Below are 17,423 nucleotides of genomic sequence, written 5' to 3'. Positions count from 1 at the left end.
ACAAGAACTTGTATCCAGAATAGGAAGAACACTAATAACAACAAGAAGAATAACCACTGAATTGTTAAAATATGGACAGAATATTCAACAGCCACTTCAACGTGGAAAACATATGACTGATCAATAGTATGTGAAAATATATTAAACATGAGAGCAATGAAAATTAAAACTTTAATGAGATATCACTGCACACCTAGTAGAATGGCTAAAGATAACAATCCTGATGATATAAAGTGCTGAGATGGATGTAGAGAAGTGAAATGCTCCCTTATGGCTGGTGGGAATGCAAAATTTACTGCCACTGAGGAAAACAGTTTGGAAGTTTTTTAAAAGTTAAATATACACTTAACTTTTTGATCCAGCAATTCCACTTTAAGATATTTTCCACTAAAAATGAAAACATATATCTACATAAAGTCTTGCATGTGAATGACAACTTTATTCATAATAGACAAAATCAGGAAACAACTTATATTAGTCCATTCTCATGCTGCTATGAAGAAATACCCAAGGCTGAGTAATTGATAAATAAAAGAGGTTTAATTGACTCTCATTTAGCATGGCTGGGGAGGCCTCAGGAAACTTACAATCATGGCAGAAAGCATTTCTTCACAGGGCAGCAGGAGAGAGAATGAGTGCTGCACGAAGGAGGAAGTCCCTTATAAAACCACCAAATCTAATGAGAACTCTCTCACTGTCACAAGAACAGCATGGCGGAAACCAGCCCCATGATTCAATTACCTCCCATTGGAATCCCTCCCACAACATGTGGGGATTATGAGATTACAATTCAAGATGAGATTTGGGTGGGGACACAAAGCCAAACTTTATCACAACTCAAATTTCCACTTTGTGCTTTTCCCTCATGTCTTCTAAATGAGACTTGCAGGAGGCGCAACTTTAGGAATCTGTAATTTTCAAAATTGCTTCATTTTACTCTGTTGCAATTAGACAGTTTGGGAACCAGTGCCCTAGATGATCTTATCCAGTAGGGTGGGGTCACTGCTAATTTATAAAGTACTTTTTTGCAAATTTGGAAAAACATACCTTTTTCTGGAAAGATGCCACCTTATTGGTGTATGACCTGGTAGCTAGCACTAAATTTCAACTTTCTTTATTTTCCCTCATGTGGGAGTTTTAGTTCATTGTTTCATGGGTATTATTATTCATTAGATATCCATATGGAGAAATAAAAAATTGGACCACAAACCCTTTTTCACACCATCCTCCTCATGACTCCCAACCTCATTTGACTCCCAACCTCATCATGAGTAAGCTTAATCTGGCAGAGTATTTAAACCAGGTGAGTCTGGAGTTAGCTAAAAGACTTCATGTTTTTTGTTTTCCTCTAAAGCACATCTTCATTGCTATCAAAGGCCTTACTACTTAGATCTAGAGGTAAAGTAGAAAGAAAATAGGAGAAAGAAAGTAGAAAGAAAAGTGGAAGAAAATAGGAGAGATGGCTAAGTAGCTCTAAGTGAATCCACTTTCTAGAAAGAAAAGAAGGAATGAAAGTAGAAGTAGATGGTTGTAGCACCATTCATTTTTCCATTGTAGAGGAGGGGAGAGTAAGCTAGAAAGAACCAGAGAAAACCATGCTTTTCTAAACTTCTGGGAAGAATGATTAACGAACAGAAAAAGTGATTCTGGACATGCTCTGTGGGAGAACAGAGTAACGACATGGATCAAGTGGGAGAAGGCATATATGCAGCTTTCTAGAATTTTTAATCCACTGTAATACTAATCCACTAATTAATTTTCAATCAATTATAATTGCTTATTTCATTTTTTTTTTTTGACATAGTCTATTGTCCAGGCTGGAGTGCAGTGGCTTAATCTCGGCTCACTGCACCTCTGTCTCCTGGGTTCAAGTGATTCTTTTTCCTGAGCCTCCAAAGTAGATTGCCAACACATTATAATTCTAGAAAATTTCCAGGTGGATAACTACCTAAATATGGAAATTTAGAATGTTAATACATTTTAAAGAAAATATAGGCCCAATGCAGTGGCTTACAACTGTGATTCTAGCACTTTGCGGGGCCAATGTAGGAGGATCACTTGAGATAAGGAGTTTGAGACCAGCTTGGGCAACATGGTGAGACCCTATCCCCGGACTTTCCCCCAAAAGGAAGAAGATATAGAATCTTTTGATAACCTTTGGACAGAAAAGTACTTCTTAAACAAAACATACCAAAAAAAAACCTACTTACAAATGTGGTTATACTTTAAAAATTATTTTCCTCTAAGCCACCATATTTCAAAGAAATATAAAAAGACAAGCTACAGATAGGGTGCAAGTATTTGCAATATGTTTAAGGAAGTATTAGTATGCAAGATATATAAAGACATTTCATGTAAGTTAGTAAGAAAAGTCACTCAACCCAACAACACCAGCAGTAACAAATGGGTAAAAGAAATGATTTGACAATTTGTGGAAGTAGACAGGTAACTTATAAACATACAAAAAAATGTTTGCCCACATTAGTAATCAGGGAAATGCAATTAAAATCACATTGTGATATCTTTTCGCAGCTGTATGATTGGCAGCACTTAAAGGATCTGAGCATACCAAGTATTCCGTAGGGTGTGCAGATTTATTAATGTCTAATAAAGTTGAAAATGCTTATATTCAATTTTGTGGACGTCTAGGTTGATTCCATGTCTTTGCTGTTGTGAATAGTGCTGCAGTGAATATGCATGTATCTTTTTGGTAGAAAGATTTGTTTTCTTTTGAAATATACCCAGTAATGGGAATACTGGATCACATGTCTAGTTCTGTTTTAAGTTATTTGAGAAATCTTTGAACTGCTTTCCGCAGTGGCTGAACTAATTTACATTCCTACCAATAGTGTATAAACATGCCCTTTTCTCCACATTCTCCCCAGCATCTTTACTTAGTAATAGCCATTCTGACTGGTGTGAGATGGTAACTCACTGCAGTTTTGCATTTCTCTGATGATTAGTGTAGTGGAGCATTTTTTTAATGTTTGTTTGCCATTTGTATGTCTTCTTTCGAGAAATGTCTGTTCATCTCTTTTGCCCAATTTTTAATGGAAATAGTCTTTTAAAACCTTAAGTGTTTGATTAAGGTCTGGAGCTTCTGTAGTCATCCCTGGGAATCCACAGGGGATTGTTTGTAAGACCTCAGTGAATACCAAAATTTGCAGATGCTCAAGTCTCTTACAGTATAGTATAGAAATAATATTTGCATATAACCTGTGTACATCCTTTCAAATAGTTTAAATCTCTAGATTACTTATATATGTAATACAATGTAAACAGTGTATAGTTAAGTTTTTTTAATTTGTACTTTTAATTGTATTACTATTTTTTAAAATTTTTCCAAATATTTTATATCCACAATTTGTTGAATCCACAGATGTGGAACCCACTGATTAAGAGAGCAGGGCTGACCGTAGGTAAAAGATTTTGGATCATAATGGTATCTTAAAAATCACATATTTTGTCAGCTCATTTGTAGGAAATGATGTTGCATTATTACATAAATTAATTGTGGGTATTTTTTTCCTCTTTCCAAAGAATACAAGTCAATGACCAGATTGTAGAAGTGGATGGAATCAGCTTGGTGGGTGTAACACAGAATTTTGCAGCAACAGTTCTCAGAAACACCAAGGGCAATGTCAGGTAAATATGTGCCTTCTAATATATACCATGTTGTTACTTCAGTGAATTTTAATTTTCTATAGTTTAACCTGCAAATAAATATGATTACAATGACAATTTTATCTGAATGGTAAGACTTAGCATTTAGTTTTAAATTTTTTTTATCTGTATTATAATTAGGTTATGAAAATAGAATTTAAATCATTTAAATGGAAAATGGAATTTAAAATACTTGTCTTCATATCTTTCTAAAATACTATGATTTCCAGGAAGATAGAATTTCTAGCTTTAATTTCAATAAATATGAATTTGGTCTCAAATCCTTTTAAGAAAAATAGTTATACAATACTTGAAATGATTATACATATATTCAATGATGTATGTTTTTTAGACAATCACACTGAATAAGGATAAGTATATTTTTTAAATGTATATATTATTTTAAGGAATCAGTGAAGACCAATGTTTGATGCATTATAACTTTTCCAACTTAATGGACTTAGGGTGTATTTTTTTTTTGGACCTTGAAATTTATATTCAGCCTTGGGATTGTGAATATTGTATATTGGAAAATAAGAAAGAAAGGAATTTTGAGCTAGTGGAAGTCAGGGTTTGAAATCAGATATTTTTTGCTTATATGTTACTTATTTATCTTAAGTATTACTTATATCATATACTTTTCCATACATCTTGTGTAAGAAACATTAAGGAAACAGTATTTAGTATGTGTAATGATGAAAGTGGTTGAGTGTTCTCATTATCAAAATGAAACTACTAAATATTCTGAAAATATTAATGAGTTGACATTGCTATATAGATAACAATATTAGGATATTATTGCTGCATGTTTTATTTTGCCGAAGCATGAATTTAAGTTTTAGACTTTAGACTTTTTCAATTGTAAATCATCTTCAAATGCTAAAGGGATGCTTTAAGGAATACACCCTAAACTACTTCTGTGGGCGCTATGTTGATGTTTCTAGAATATTCACAGCCTTGAGAAAAGTATGTAAAATAATTGCGAAACTGTGTGGTACTCTCTGAGTTGTGTGGGTGGGCCCATTCAGTAAATGTGATTGTGTTTTTGAAGATCACAGTGTGTTCTTAAGACAGCACTTTCCCGTGTCAGTATAGAACTTGGTTTTGAAGCTGTCCATTAGACTTTAAATTTAAAAATGAAATAGGTAAGATGTACATTCAACTCATAAGAATATTTCTCAGTTGGAAAATAATTTGTTGTTAACATGAAACCATAGCCATCCCTTTTTTTCCCTCTGACTGTTGACTGCATAATCTTGTGTTATTATATTCAGCCTTGTACAAATTTCAAATGTCTTCAAATGTCTTCTTAACTGTTCTGTCTGATTTCACATTTTCCCTTCCTCAGTCTATTCTGTTTATCACTACCCTCATGGAAGGACATAATTACAGTTTTCAAATATATGAAGGGCTATAATGGAAAAAGAAATTAATATTATTCTGTTTAACTCTAGTACAAGTTGAGTATCCCTTATGTGAAATGCCTGGAGCCAGAGTGTTTCCGATTTTGGATTTTTTTTTTCATGCTGGAGTATTTGCATTATATACTTAGTAGCTGAGAATCCCTAATGTGAGAATTCTAAATCTTTTTTTTTTTTGAGACGGAGTTTCGCTCTTGTTACCCAGGCTGGAGTGCAATGGCGCGATCTCGGCTCACCGCAACCTCTGTCTCCTGGGTTCAGGCAGTTCTCCTGCCTCAGCCTCCTGAGTAGCTGGGATTACAGGCACACGCCACCATGCCCAGCTAATTTTCTGTATTAGTAGAGACGGGGGTTTCACCATGTTGACCAGGATGGTCTCGATCTCTTGACCTCGTGATCCACCCGCCTCGGCCTCCCAAAGTGTCGAAATCTTAAATACTCCAGTGACTAATTCCTTTGAGTGTCATGTCAGTGCTCAAAAAGTTTTGAGTGTTCTGAACGTTTTGAGTTTCATATATTTTCATTTGGTATGCTCAACCTGTATAAACTTCCATGTGCAGGATTTTTTTTTTTTTTTTTTTTTTTTTGGACAGTCTTGCTCTGTCTCCCAGTCTGGAGTGCAGTGGCATAATCTCGGCTCAGTGCAATCTCTGCCTCCTGGGTTCAAGCAATTCTCCTGACTCAGCCTCCCAAGTAGCTGGGATTACAGGCATGCACTGCCACGCCCAATTAATTTTTTTATTTTTAGTAGAGACTGGTTTTGCCATGTTGACCAAGCTGGTCTTGAACTCTTGACCTCAAGTGATCCACTTACCTCGGCCTCCCGAAGTGCTAAGATTACAGGTGTGAGCCACTGCACCCGGCCTCATGTGCAGGTTTTTGTGTGGACATAAGTTTCTACTCCATTGGGTAAATACCAAGCGTGGTGCACAATTGCTATATCATGTGGTAAGTATGTGTTTAGTTTTGTAAGAAACCACCAACCCATCTTCAAAGTGGCTGTACCATTTTGTATTCCCATCAGCAGTGAGTGAGAGTTCTTATTGCTCCACATCCTTGCCAGCATTTGTTGTCAGTGTTTTGAATTTTGACTATTCAAATAGATGTATAGTGGAATCTGATTGCTTTAATATCCATTTACCCCTATTGTCTATTAATATTTACAATTAGTAATGAAAAGTTTCATGTTGTTATGTTTGTAGTCCTTTATAGTATTTTCTTTTTTACTCTCTCTTTTGGATTTTTTTTCTCTCATAATTGAGTTTTTGTAATTTTTATCACGTTGTAACTAGATCTGTGTTTGCTTATTTGATTTTTGTAATTCTGCTTGGGATTCAGTTTGAAGACTTGGGTTTGGGAAATTTTCTATTATGCTTTGGTTATTTGCGTAATTTCTTCTGGATTGTCTTTGGCCTCTCTTCTCAAACCAGTATTAAATGGGGCTTAGCTTTTCTGGGCATATCCTCTAGAATCTTTTTTTCTCTCAGGATCTCCATCTGTTTGAATTTTCGCTAGTATATACTAAGAGTTTCTTCAATTTTCTCTTCCAGATTATCATTTTTTTTTTTCAGGCATGGCCTATTTTAACTGTTCATGCTTTATTCTCCATTTTCTGTTTTTATCTCTAGCTCCATTCTCTCTGTCCATAGCTTAAGAATAGTATATCCAGCTTCCTACTTGACATCTTCATATGGCATTCTAAAAGTCACATCAAATTTAATATACTCCAAGTATTATCCTTTGTTTGTGCCATTCCTTGTCTTCTGCCCCATATTCCTGCCTCACCCCTTCCCCCCAAAAAAACCTCTGTATCACATGACATATAATTGGCTGGTTCCACCTTATCAAGTCTTAGTTCAAGTATCACTTCTTCAATGAATGAGCTTTTCTCATATTTATGTTGTCCAAACTCCAGTTCACTCTATCTCAATTACCATGTTTTCTACATAGCATTCATTTACTGATCCTCTTCTGATTCTTTCCTCCTGGTTATTGATTCTTTTTTGGGTTTCCTACACTATTGATTCCTGTCTAGTACTAGTATGATGATATGAATATGAAAGTAATGATCTGTGACTTTTGAGGCTAGGTTATGAAAGGCACTGTGGCTTTCACCTTGCTCTTTTGGATCATCAATTCTAGAGAAATATAGCTGCCATATCAAGAATGCCTTCAAATTCCCTTTTGAAGATGCCCACACAGGGAGGACATTTGGCCTGCCAGCAACCAACACTAACTTAACCAGCCATGTGGGGAGGCACCTTTGAAGATCTTCCAACCTTAATAAAGCATTCAGATGCCTGATTGAATTTTGTGAGAATCACCAAGCCAAAATTGAACAGACAAGCCTCCCTTGAATTCTTGACTCACAGAAACTATGAAAGATAATAAATGCTTATAAGTTTTGGGGTAATTTGTATCAGTAGCCACAACTTATACATATTTTGGTACCTGAATGTGGGCTGCAGTTTAGCAAAAAACTGAAAATGTGGGAGTAGCTTTGGGACTGGACTGTTAGTGAGGCTGCAAGGACTGTGAGGAGAGTATTAGTAAAAGCCAAAAAGATCTTATAATGATTTTTGGGAGAAAACTGATGGCCTCTTAGAAGGCAGCTGGTGAGGGTGTAAAGAAGAAAACTGTAAATGTTATTGAAAATTGGGCTGGGCACAGTGGCTCATGCCTGGAATCCTAGCAGTTTGGGAAGAGGAGGCAGGTGGATCACCTGAGGTCAGGAGTTCAAGACCAGCCTGACCAACATGGCGAGACCCCATCTCTACTAAAAACACAAAATTAGGCCGGTATGGTGGCACATGCCTGTAATCCCAGCTACTTGGGAGACTGAGGCAGGAGAATCACTTGAACTTGGGAGGCAGAGGTTACAGTGAGCCAAGATTATGCCATTGCCCTCCAGCCTGGGCAACAAGAGCGAAACTCCATCTCAAAAAAAAAAAAAAAAAAAAAAAAAAATTGGAATAAAGAGGATCTTCATTATGTAATAACAGAAAGTTTAACAAAACTTACCTCTAGTAATGTGAGAAGTAAAATATTGACTGGCACGTTTAACTCATAAGATTTCAAGCCATAGTGTTGAAAGTGTCACTAGCTCCTTCTTGCTGTATATAAATAAAATTTATGAGAAGATAGATAAGCTAAAGGAAGAACTGTTAAAATTAAAGCAAGTTAAACAAACTAGAAAACTTAGAGAAAATGAATAAATTTCTGGGTACATATATATGGCCTACCAAGATTGAATCAGGAAGAAATAGAAAACTGTAACAGACCAATAATAAGTGATGAGATTGAATCAGTAATAAAAAGTTTACCAACAAAGAAAAGTCCAGAACCAGATGGCTTAAATGCCAAATTCTAGCAAGCAAGAACTGACACCAGTTCTCCTCAAACTATTCCAAAAAATTGAAGCAGAGTGACTTCTATGCAGCTCTAAAAAAGGATGAGTTCATGACATTTGCAGGGACATATATGAAGCTGGAAACCATTATTCTCAGCAAGCTAACACAAGAACAGAAAACCAAACACTGCATGTTCTCACTCATAAGTGGGAGTTGAACAATGAGAACACGTGGACACAGGGAGGAGAACATCACACACTGGGGCCTGTCGAGGTGTGGAGGGCTAGGAGTGGATAGCATTAGGGGAAATACCTAATGTAGATGATGGGTTGATGGGTGCTGCAAACCACCATAGTACATGTATAGCTGTGTAACAAATCTGCACATGTACCCCAGAACTTAAAGTATAATATAAATAAATAAATACTAATTAATTGAGAGAGAGAGAGAAACTGTGTGTGTGTGTGTGTGTGTGTGTGTGTGTGTGTGTGTGTGTGTATCACAAGCCTGTAGTAACCAGAACAGATATTGGTATCAAAACAGAAATGTAGACCAGTAAAACAGAATAGAGGACCCAGAAACAAATTCGCACATTTATGGCCAGCTGATTTTTGACAAAGACACCAAGAGCATACATTGGGGAAAGGGCACCCTCTTCAATAAATGGTGCTGGGAAAATTGCTTATCTGTTTGTAGGATAATGACACTGGACCCTTATCTCTCACTGTATATAAAAATCAACTCAGTATGGATTAAAGACTGAAATGTAAGCCCCACATCTGCAAAACAACTAGAAGGAAGCATAAAGGAAACACTGCAGGACATTGGTCTAGGCATATATTTTATGGCTAAGACCTTAGAAGCACAGGCAATAAAAACAAAAATAGAGAAATGGGACCATATTAATCTAAAACACTTCTGCACAGCAAAGGAAACAACAGAATGAAGAGAAAACCTGTTGAATGGGAGAAAATATTTATAAACTATTCATTCAACAAAATTCTAGTATCCAGAATATTGAAGGAACTCAATGCAACAGTAAAAAAAAAACTCATTAAAAAGTGGGCAAAAGATATGAATAGACAATTCTCAAAATAAGACATAGAAATGGCTAACATATATGTGAAGATGCTCAACATCACTACTCATCAGATAAATGCACAATAAAACTATGATAAGATATCTGCTCACCCCAATTAGAATGGCTGTTATTAAAGAGACAAAAGGTAACAGATGTTGACAAGGATGTGGAGAAAAAGGAACTCTTACACACCACTGCTGGGGATATAAATTAATGCAGCCATTATGGAAAACAGTAAGGAGATGTCTCAAAAAAGTAAAAATAGGACTACCAAATTATCTGGAAGTCCTACTAAGTATTTATTTAAAGAAAAGAAATCAGTATGTGAAAGAGATGGCAGCATCCAATGTTTATTGCAGCGCTACACAATAGCAGTGATATGGAATCACCTACCTAAGTGTTCATCAAAGGATGAATGGATTTTTAAAAAATGGTATATATATATATATGTATGTATACACAGTGAAATGCTATTTTGCCATAAAAAAGAGTGAAATCATGTCATTTGTAGCAACATGGATGGGAACTGGAGGTCGTTATGTTAACTGAAATAAGCTAGACACAGACAAATAGGATGTATTCTCAGTCCTATGTAGGAGCTAAAAATGTTGATCTTGTGTAGGTAGGGAGTGGAACTATAGTTACCAGCATCTGGGAAGAGTGTGAGAGTGTGGTTGGGTGGATGAAGAGAGGTTGGTTAAAGTGTACAAAAATACAGTTCCCTAGAAGGAATAAGTTTTAATGTTCAGTAGCAGAATAGGGTGGTTGTAGTTAACAACAACATCTGTATATTTCAAAATAGCTAGAAGAGAGCACTTGAAATGTTCCCAGCCCATAGAAATGATAAATAGTAGAGGTAACGAACATTCCAAATACCCTGATTTAGTCATTACACAGTATAGAATGTAAGAAAATATCACTTTTATCCCATAAATAGGTACACGCTTCTATCAATAAAAAATTTTAAAAATTAATACAAGTCAGTCTTAAACAAAATGTAGCTCTGATTTTACATTCAAAAGCCTTAAAAGCAAGCCTCAAAAAGGTCTATTTTTAGTACCTTAATTATCCCAGAGGAATATTCAAGAATATTTATTATATTACAAAAAATATCCTTATATCTGGCATGCAGTCAGCAATTGATGGGCATGCAAAGAATAAGGAAAATATGAACCACAACCAGCGAAAAAATTAATTGAAACAGATTCAACAATGTTAGAAATAAAAGCAGTAGATTAAAACATTAAAATAGTTATTATAATTAGATTTCAAAAATACAGTAAGGTAGCGAAAGGGCTGAGTATGATAAGTAGATACACAAAAGATAAAAAGAAGATTCCACTCCAGCTTCTAAAATAAAACATATATTATGAGATGTACATTGGATGGGATTAATAGCAGATTCAGTTAGTTAATTTTAAGACATACTACAATAGGAAGTATCAAACTTTAAACACAGAAATAAAAGACAGGAAAGGATGAACAGAACTTCAAGAGGCTGTGGCACAGTTATAAGCTACTAATATACGCTTTGGGAATCTCAAAAGGATTGGAATGAGAGAGCTGCTAGAAAAGATAACTGAACAGATGATGGCTGAAAATTTTTCAACTTTGATGAAATTTTTAAGATTTATAATATCACAGATTCAAGACATTCAAGAAATCCCAAACAGAAGGAACATGATGAAAACTAAATGAAGAGACATCATAATCAAAGTACTTGAAATCAGTAGTACAGAAGAAAATTGTAAAAGCATTCTAAGAAGAAAGGCATATAGTGTACAGTGAACCAAAGATAAGAATACAGGAGACTTTGCAATAGAAATAGTGAATCACCAAGGAAAGTGGATAATAATTTAAAAGTTTTGAAAGAAAAATTGGAATTTTATACTCAAGAAAATAGCCTTCAGAACTGAAGATGAAATGAAGACTTTTTCTTCTATACAGAAGCTGAAAGAATTCATTACCTGGAGAATGTTATTATAACAATGTTAAGGGAAGTCTTTAATAATGTAAATTATATAAAATGAAATTCTAGGCCTACACAAAGAAATGAAGAGAAATAGAAATTATGAATATGTGGGTAAATATAGACTACTTCATTTTTAAAAAAAAATTAAGGGATTATTAACTTTTTAAAACAAAGATCATGACTGTGTTGTTTGAGATTTACAACATTGAGAGGTAAAATTTAGAACAATAGCATGTTGGCTTTTGTGACAATATGGAAGTATACTTTTGTTAGATGATTATGCTATGCATGAAGTGGTATTGTACTACTTGGAGACAGACTGCGATAAATTGAAGAAGTATGCTATCAGACATAAATAAACACTGAAGAAACCCCAGCAGAAAGTTATAGCAACAAAGAGTTATACAACAAGGATAAAACATAATTATAAAAGTACTTAATCCATAAAAAGAAAGTAGGTGAACAGAAAGTGAAGAGATGTATAGAAAACTAAGAGCACAATGATAGATTTAAACCCAAACTTATCAGGAATTTTCTTAAATGTAAATGGTCTAGTGACCAATTTAAAGGCAGAGATTGTCATATTAGATTTTTAGAAACTAAGTCTCAAATAGGTTAAAAGTAACAGGATAGAAAAAAATGAGCACTAGTGTGGTTATATTGATATTAGACAAAGTAAATTTTAAAAGTCAGTTTTGAAAAGATAAATAACATTGGTAAATCTTTAGTCAGACTTATTTGATATAAAAAGAAGAAAGACACAAGTTAGAATGAGAGGGTATAATCACATATTCCACAGATATTTTAAGGATTAACCAATATTATGAAGAACTTTATGCCAGTGAATACAACAATTTAAACTAAATGTTTTAAATTTTTTGGAAGACAATGCTATGAAAAAATTACCAAAGCTCACTCAAGAAAAAATGGTTTATGTGTATACATGAAGATGAGTTTAGATTTAAGATCCTCTTAGAAAAAAAATTGTTTATTTCACTGGTGAATCTTACCAAGCATTAGACGGAGAAATAATACCAACTCAACATAGACTTTCAGAACGTAGAAGATGGTATACCTCTCAACTACTTCTTATGAAGCCAAAGTTGCTATGATAATATAATTTTTATAAGGCATTAAAGTACAAACTGTCACAAACCAATATTTCTCATGAATGTAGATAAAGAAATCCAAATTAGATTATAAATCCAATGGCCAGTTTACATTTATTGTTTGATTTTATGTTTATAAATCAACCAATGGATTTTTTCGCACTAATAGGAAAAATGTAAAAGTTATTTGTTTATCTCAACAGATGTGGATTTTTTTTAAAAAGCTCTCAGGAAACTTGAAATAGAAGGGAACTTTCTCAATGAGATAAATAGCATCTAAGTGAAACCTACAGCTAATAATGTGCTCAATGATAAAAGACCTAATACTTTTCTCCTGGTATTAAGAACAATGCAAATATCTGTACCCTCACCACTTCCGTTCAAGATTGTACCAGAGGCCATAGCTAGTTCACTGAGCCTGTAATAACTAATGGAAAGCCCATAGAATGAAAAGGAAGAAGTAAAACTCTTTATTCACAGACAACATGGTCATTTACACACAGATGACTACGTAGAAAATCTTAACGTATCTACAAAAGATGCTACCCGAACTGATAATTGAGTCCAATCAGGTTACAGGAGATGAAGTTGATATGCAGAAATCAGAATCTATATACTATCAACATAAATAATTGAAAATCAGGATTGAAAATAACGTTGATGACAGCATCCAAAAGATTAAATACTTAAAGATAAATCTAGCAATATGTTGCAGACTTCCATACTTAAAACAACAAAATATTGCTGACAGAATGTAAAGACAATTTCAACGAGGGAAGTAGCCCATGTTCAATGTATCATAATATTCAATATTGTTAAGATTTCAGTTTTACCTAAATTAGTCTGTAGATTAAACATAACCTTAGTAAAAATTTTAGCAGATTATTTTGTAGATATTGTTGTTGAAAGAAAATTTAGAAGACTTTCCCTGCCTGGAAGCATCACTAATCAAGGCAGTCTGGTTGAGGCATGAGAATAGTAATATAGATTAATGGATCAGAATAGAAAGTTGCAATATAGACCTGCACAGACACAAATAATTGATTTTTTAAATAAAGGTACCAAGAATTCAGTGGAGGAAATTATAGTCTGCTCAACAAATGGTGCTGGAAAAATTAGATAGTCTCATTGAAAACAAAATGGAAACAAAAAACAAACCAAAAAATGCCTTGACCTTCATCTCACAGTATACATAAATATTAACTTAAAATTGATCACAAGACCTAATTGCAGCAGCTAGAACACTAAGATTTCTAGAAAACAGGCAAAAATCTTTATAACTTTAGGTTTAGTGAAATAACTCAGAAATAGAAAACCAAATACCTCATGTTCTCATATATAAGTGGGAGCTAAACAGGGGTATCCATGGACATACAGAGGGAAACTTTAGGTAACATATACTGAGGACTCTAAAAGAGGAGGATTGGAAGAGGATGAAGGTTGAAAAAGTAGCTATTTTGGGCACAGTGTTTATTGTTAAGGTGATGAGTATGCTAGAAGCTTAAATCCCACCACTACACAATATATCCATGTAACAAATCTGCATATATACCCCTACATGAATTTAAAAAATGTAATTTAACCATCTAAAGATTTCTTTAGGGCACAAAAGCAAAAAGTGTAAAAGGAAATAATGATAAACTGCATCAAAAGTTAAAACATTTGTTAAAAAATATCCTTAAGAAAATTAAAAAACAAGCCACCAAATGAATATCTGTAAAACAATTTTCTGATAAAGAACTCTTGCAATTCAATAAAATTATTATAATAACTATATAATGGAGTTTTTAAATGTGCAAATCCTATTAAAATGTGCAAGTCACTTAAAGAGACAGTTCACCAAAGGAGATATACCATTAAACATGAAATACTGCTTAATGTTATTAATTATTAGGGGCAGGTAAGTTAAATCCACAATGAGGTTCCACTGTACACCTGTTAAAAAGGCTGAAATTCAAAAGACTGATACTATTATGCATTGACAAACATATGGACTGACATTCACATTTATTTGCTGATCAGAATGCAAAATAGCACAACCACTTTTCAGAACAGTCTGGTAGGTTTTTACAAAGTTAGGCATACACTTATACCAGCCAGCAATTCCACACCTAGCTATTTACTCAAGAACAATGAATGATCATTGGATCAAAAATGAAATCAAGATGGAAATTTAAAAATTCTTTGAACTGAATGACAGTAGTGACACAACTGATCAAAACCTCTGGGATATAGCAAAGGTGATGTGAAGAGGAAAGTTCATGGCCCTAAGCACCTACATCAAAAAGACTGAAAGAGCACAAACTGATAATCTAAGGTCACACCTCAAGGAACTAGAGAAACAAGACCAAACCACACCCAAACCCAGCAGAAGAAAGGAAATAACCAAGATCAGAGCAGAGCTAAATGAAATTGAAGATGAAACAACAAAAATACAAAAGATAAATGAAAGGAAAAGCTGGATCTTTGAAAAGATAAACAAAATTGATAGATCATTAGCAACATTAACCGAGAAAAGAAGAGAGAAAATCCCAATAACCTCAATAAGAAGCACAATGGGAGATATTACAACTGACACCACAGAAATACAAAAGATCATTCAAGGCTACTATGAACAACTTTATGTGTATACACTAGAAAACCTAAAAGAGATAGACAAATTCTTGGTAAGATACAACCCTCCAGCTTATATTAAGAAGAATTAGATACCCTGAACAGTCCAATAACAAGCAGCGAGATTGAAATAGTAATTAAAAAATTAAGAACAGTAACAACAACAACAACAAAATCCAGTACCAGACAGATTCACAGCAGAATTCTACCAGACATTCAAAGAAGAATTGGTACCAATCCTATTGACACTATTCCAGATATAGAAAGAGAGAAGCCTCCCTAAATCATTCTATGAAGCTGGCATCACCCTAATATTACAACCAGATAAGGACATAACCAAAAAAGAACACTACAGACTGATATCTCTAATGAATATAGATGATAAAAATCATTAACAAATTACTAGCTATCCAAATCCAACAACATATCAAAAAGACAATCCACCATGATCAAGTGGGTTTTCATACTAGGGATGCAGGGATGGTTTAACATATACAAGTCAATAGATGTGATACACTACATAAACAGAATTAAAAATAAAAATCACATGACCATCTCAATAGATGCAGAAAAAGCATTCAACAAACTCCAGCCTTCCTTTATGGTTAAAACTCTCTCAGCAAAATTGGCGTACAAGGGATATGCCTCAATGTAATAAAACCCATTTATGACAAACCCACAGCCATGAAAATACTCAATGGGGAAAAGTTGAAAGCATTCTCTCTGAGAACTGGAACAAGACAAGGATGCCCACTCTCACCACTCCCCTTCAATATAGTACTGAAAGTCTTAGCTGGGAAAATCAGAGCAGAAAGAGAAATAACGGGCATCCAAATCAGTGGAGAGGTGGTCAGACTGTCACTATTTGCTGATGGTATGATCATTTACTTCAAAAACTGTAAAGACTCCTCCAGAAATTTCCCAGAACTGATACAGCAGCAGTTTCTGGATACAAAATTACCGTACACAAATCAGTAGCTCTTCTATACACCAATAGCAACAAAGTGGGGAATCAAATCAAGAACTCAACCCCTTTTACAATAGCTGCAAAAATATAAAATATTTAGGAATATACCTAACCAAGGAGGTGAAAAACTCCTCGAACTCCAAAACACTGCTGAAAGAAATGATACATGACACAAACAAATGGAAACACATCTCATGCTCATTGATGGTTCGAATCAATATAGTAAAAATGAGCATACTGCCAAAAGCATTCCCATCAAATACCACCATCATTCTTCACAGATTTAGAAAAAAAATTCTATAATTCATATGAAACCAAAAATGATCCTGTATAGCCAAAGCAAGACTAAGCAAAAAGAACAAATCTGGAGGCATCACATTACCTGACTTCAAAGTATAATATAAAGCCATAGTGACCAAAACAGAGAGGTACTTGTGTAAAAATAGACATACAGACCAATGTAACAGAGTAGAGAACCCAGAAATAACACCAAATAATAGACATGCATGTTTATATTTGGATATATACCTGGACATGTAATTTCTATACATGGAGGCTTTTGTTTCTTTTATTTTTACTTAAGATCATTTCCATTTGAAATGCAATAGACCTTGAAATGTTTTCACTTCATTTATATTACTTCAGTGTTTTTGTTGCCACTATAGCACAAGGGGCAGTTGATAATTTCACTTTTTATCAGAGCTTTTAGTTTTGTGATTGTGAATAATAAAGTGTTAAATGCAGTGGAGGGCAGAGAGGGAATTTTCATATTCATGGAAATCATTCATCATTGTGGATTTAGTATTTACTCCTAAGACTACCCCTTGCCCTAGGATGAGAGAAGCAACTACTATGGATTTTGGATCATGGATATTAGATCTCCTTAATGTTAAATATATAAGAATGGTCAACAACCACTGTTGAGAGAAAGAGTAAAAACAGCAGGGATTAAAAAAACAAAAACAAAAACTAATTCAGTGAGACTTTGGCTTGATGAAACATTTTCTAGTGTCACTATATACAGATTAACATTTTACAAACTATCGTTTTAATGTTCATATACATAAATAAACCTAAGACATCAAACTACTAAAAGAGAAATGTTATTTCTGGAAAGGATGTAGTCTTTTTGGAAAATATCTTAAGTCTATACCTATTAAATATGTGTAGTCCTTGAAGTAGCATGTGTTAGGCAATTTTTTAAAAGAATTCAACTTTTTGTTTACAATGAAATGTAGCATAGAAAA

The 17,423-nt window shown here is 34.2% G+C and overlaps 1 protein-coding gene across 9 annotated transcripts in view; it reads left to right on the top strand.

Annotated features, from left to right (window-relative positions):
* PPP1R9A (protein phosphatase 1 regulatory subunit 9A) overlaps nucleotides 1-17,423 on the top strand; it is a 362,431-nt gene that overhangs the window by 223,124 nt on the left and 121,884 nt on the right. For all 9 annotated transcript variants that reach the window (XM_064380380.1, XM_012450782.3, XM_064380381.1 and 6 more), the window contains one exon: nucleotides 3,541-3,645. In XM_064380380.1, coding sequence (XP_064236450.1) covers nucleotides 3,541-3,645 — 105 coding nt within the window. The remainder of the gene's footprint in view (nucleotides 1-3,540; nucleotides 3,646-17,423) is intronic.

This window comes from Aotus nancymaae, unplaced genomic scaffold (assembly GCF_030222135.1).
Source record: "Aotus nancymaae isolate 86718 unplaced genomic scaffold, 86718_ANA_hifiasm-v0.15.2.pri h1tg000025l, whole genome shotgun sequence".
Lineage (NCBI taxonomy): Eukaryota > Metazoa > Chordata > Mammalia > Primates > Aotidae > Aotus > Aotus nancymaae.
The sequence above is the reverse complement of the archived record's forward strand: the minus strand, read 5'-3'. Positions and strand labels throughout refer to the sequence as shown.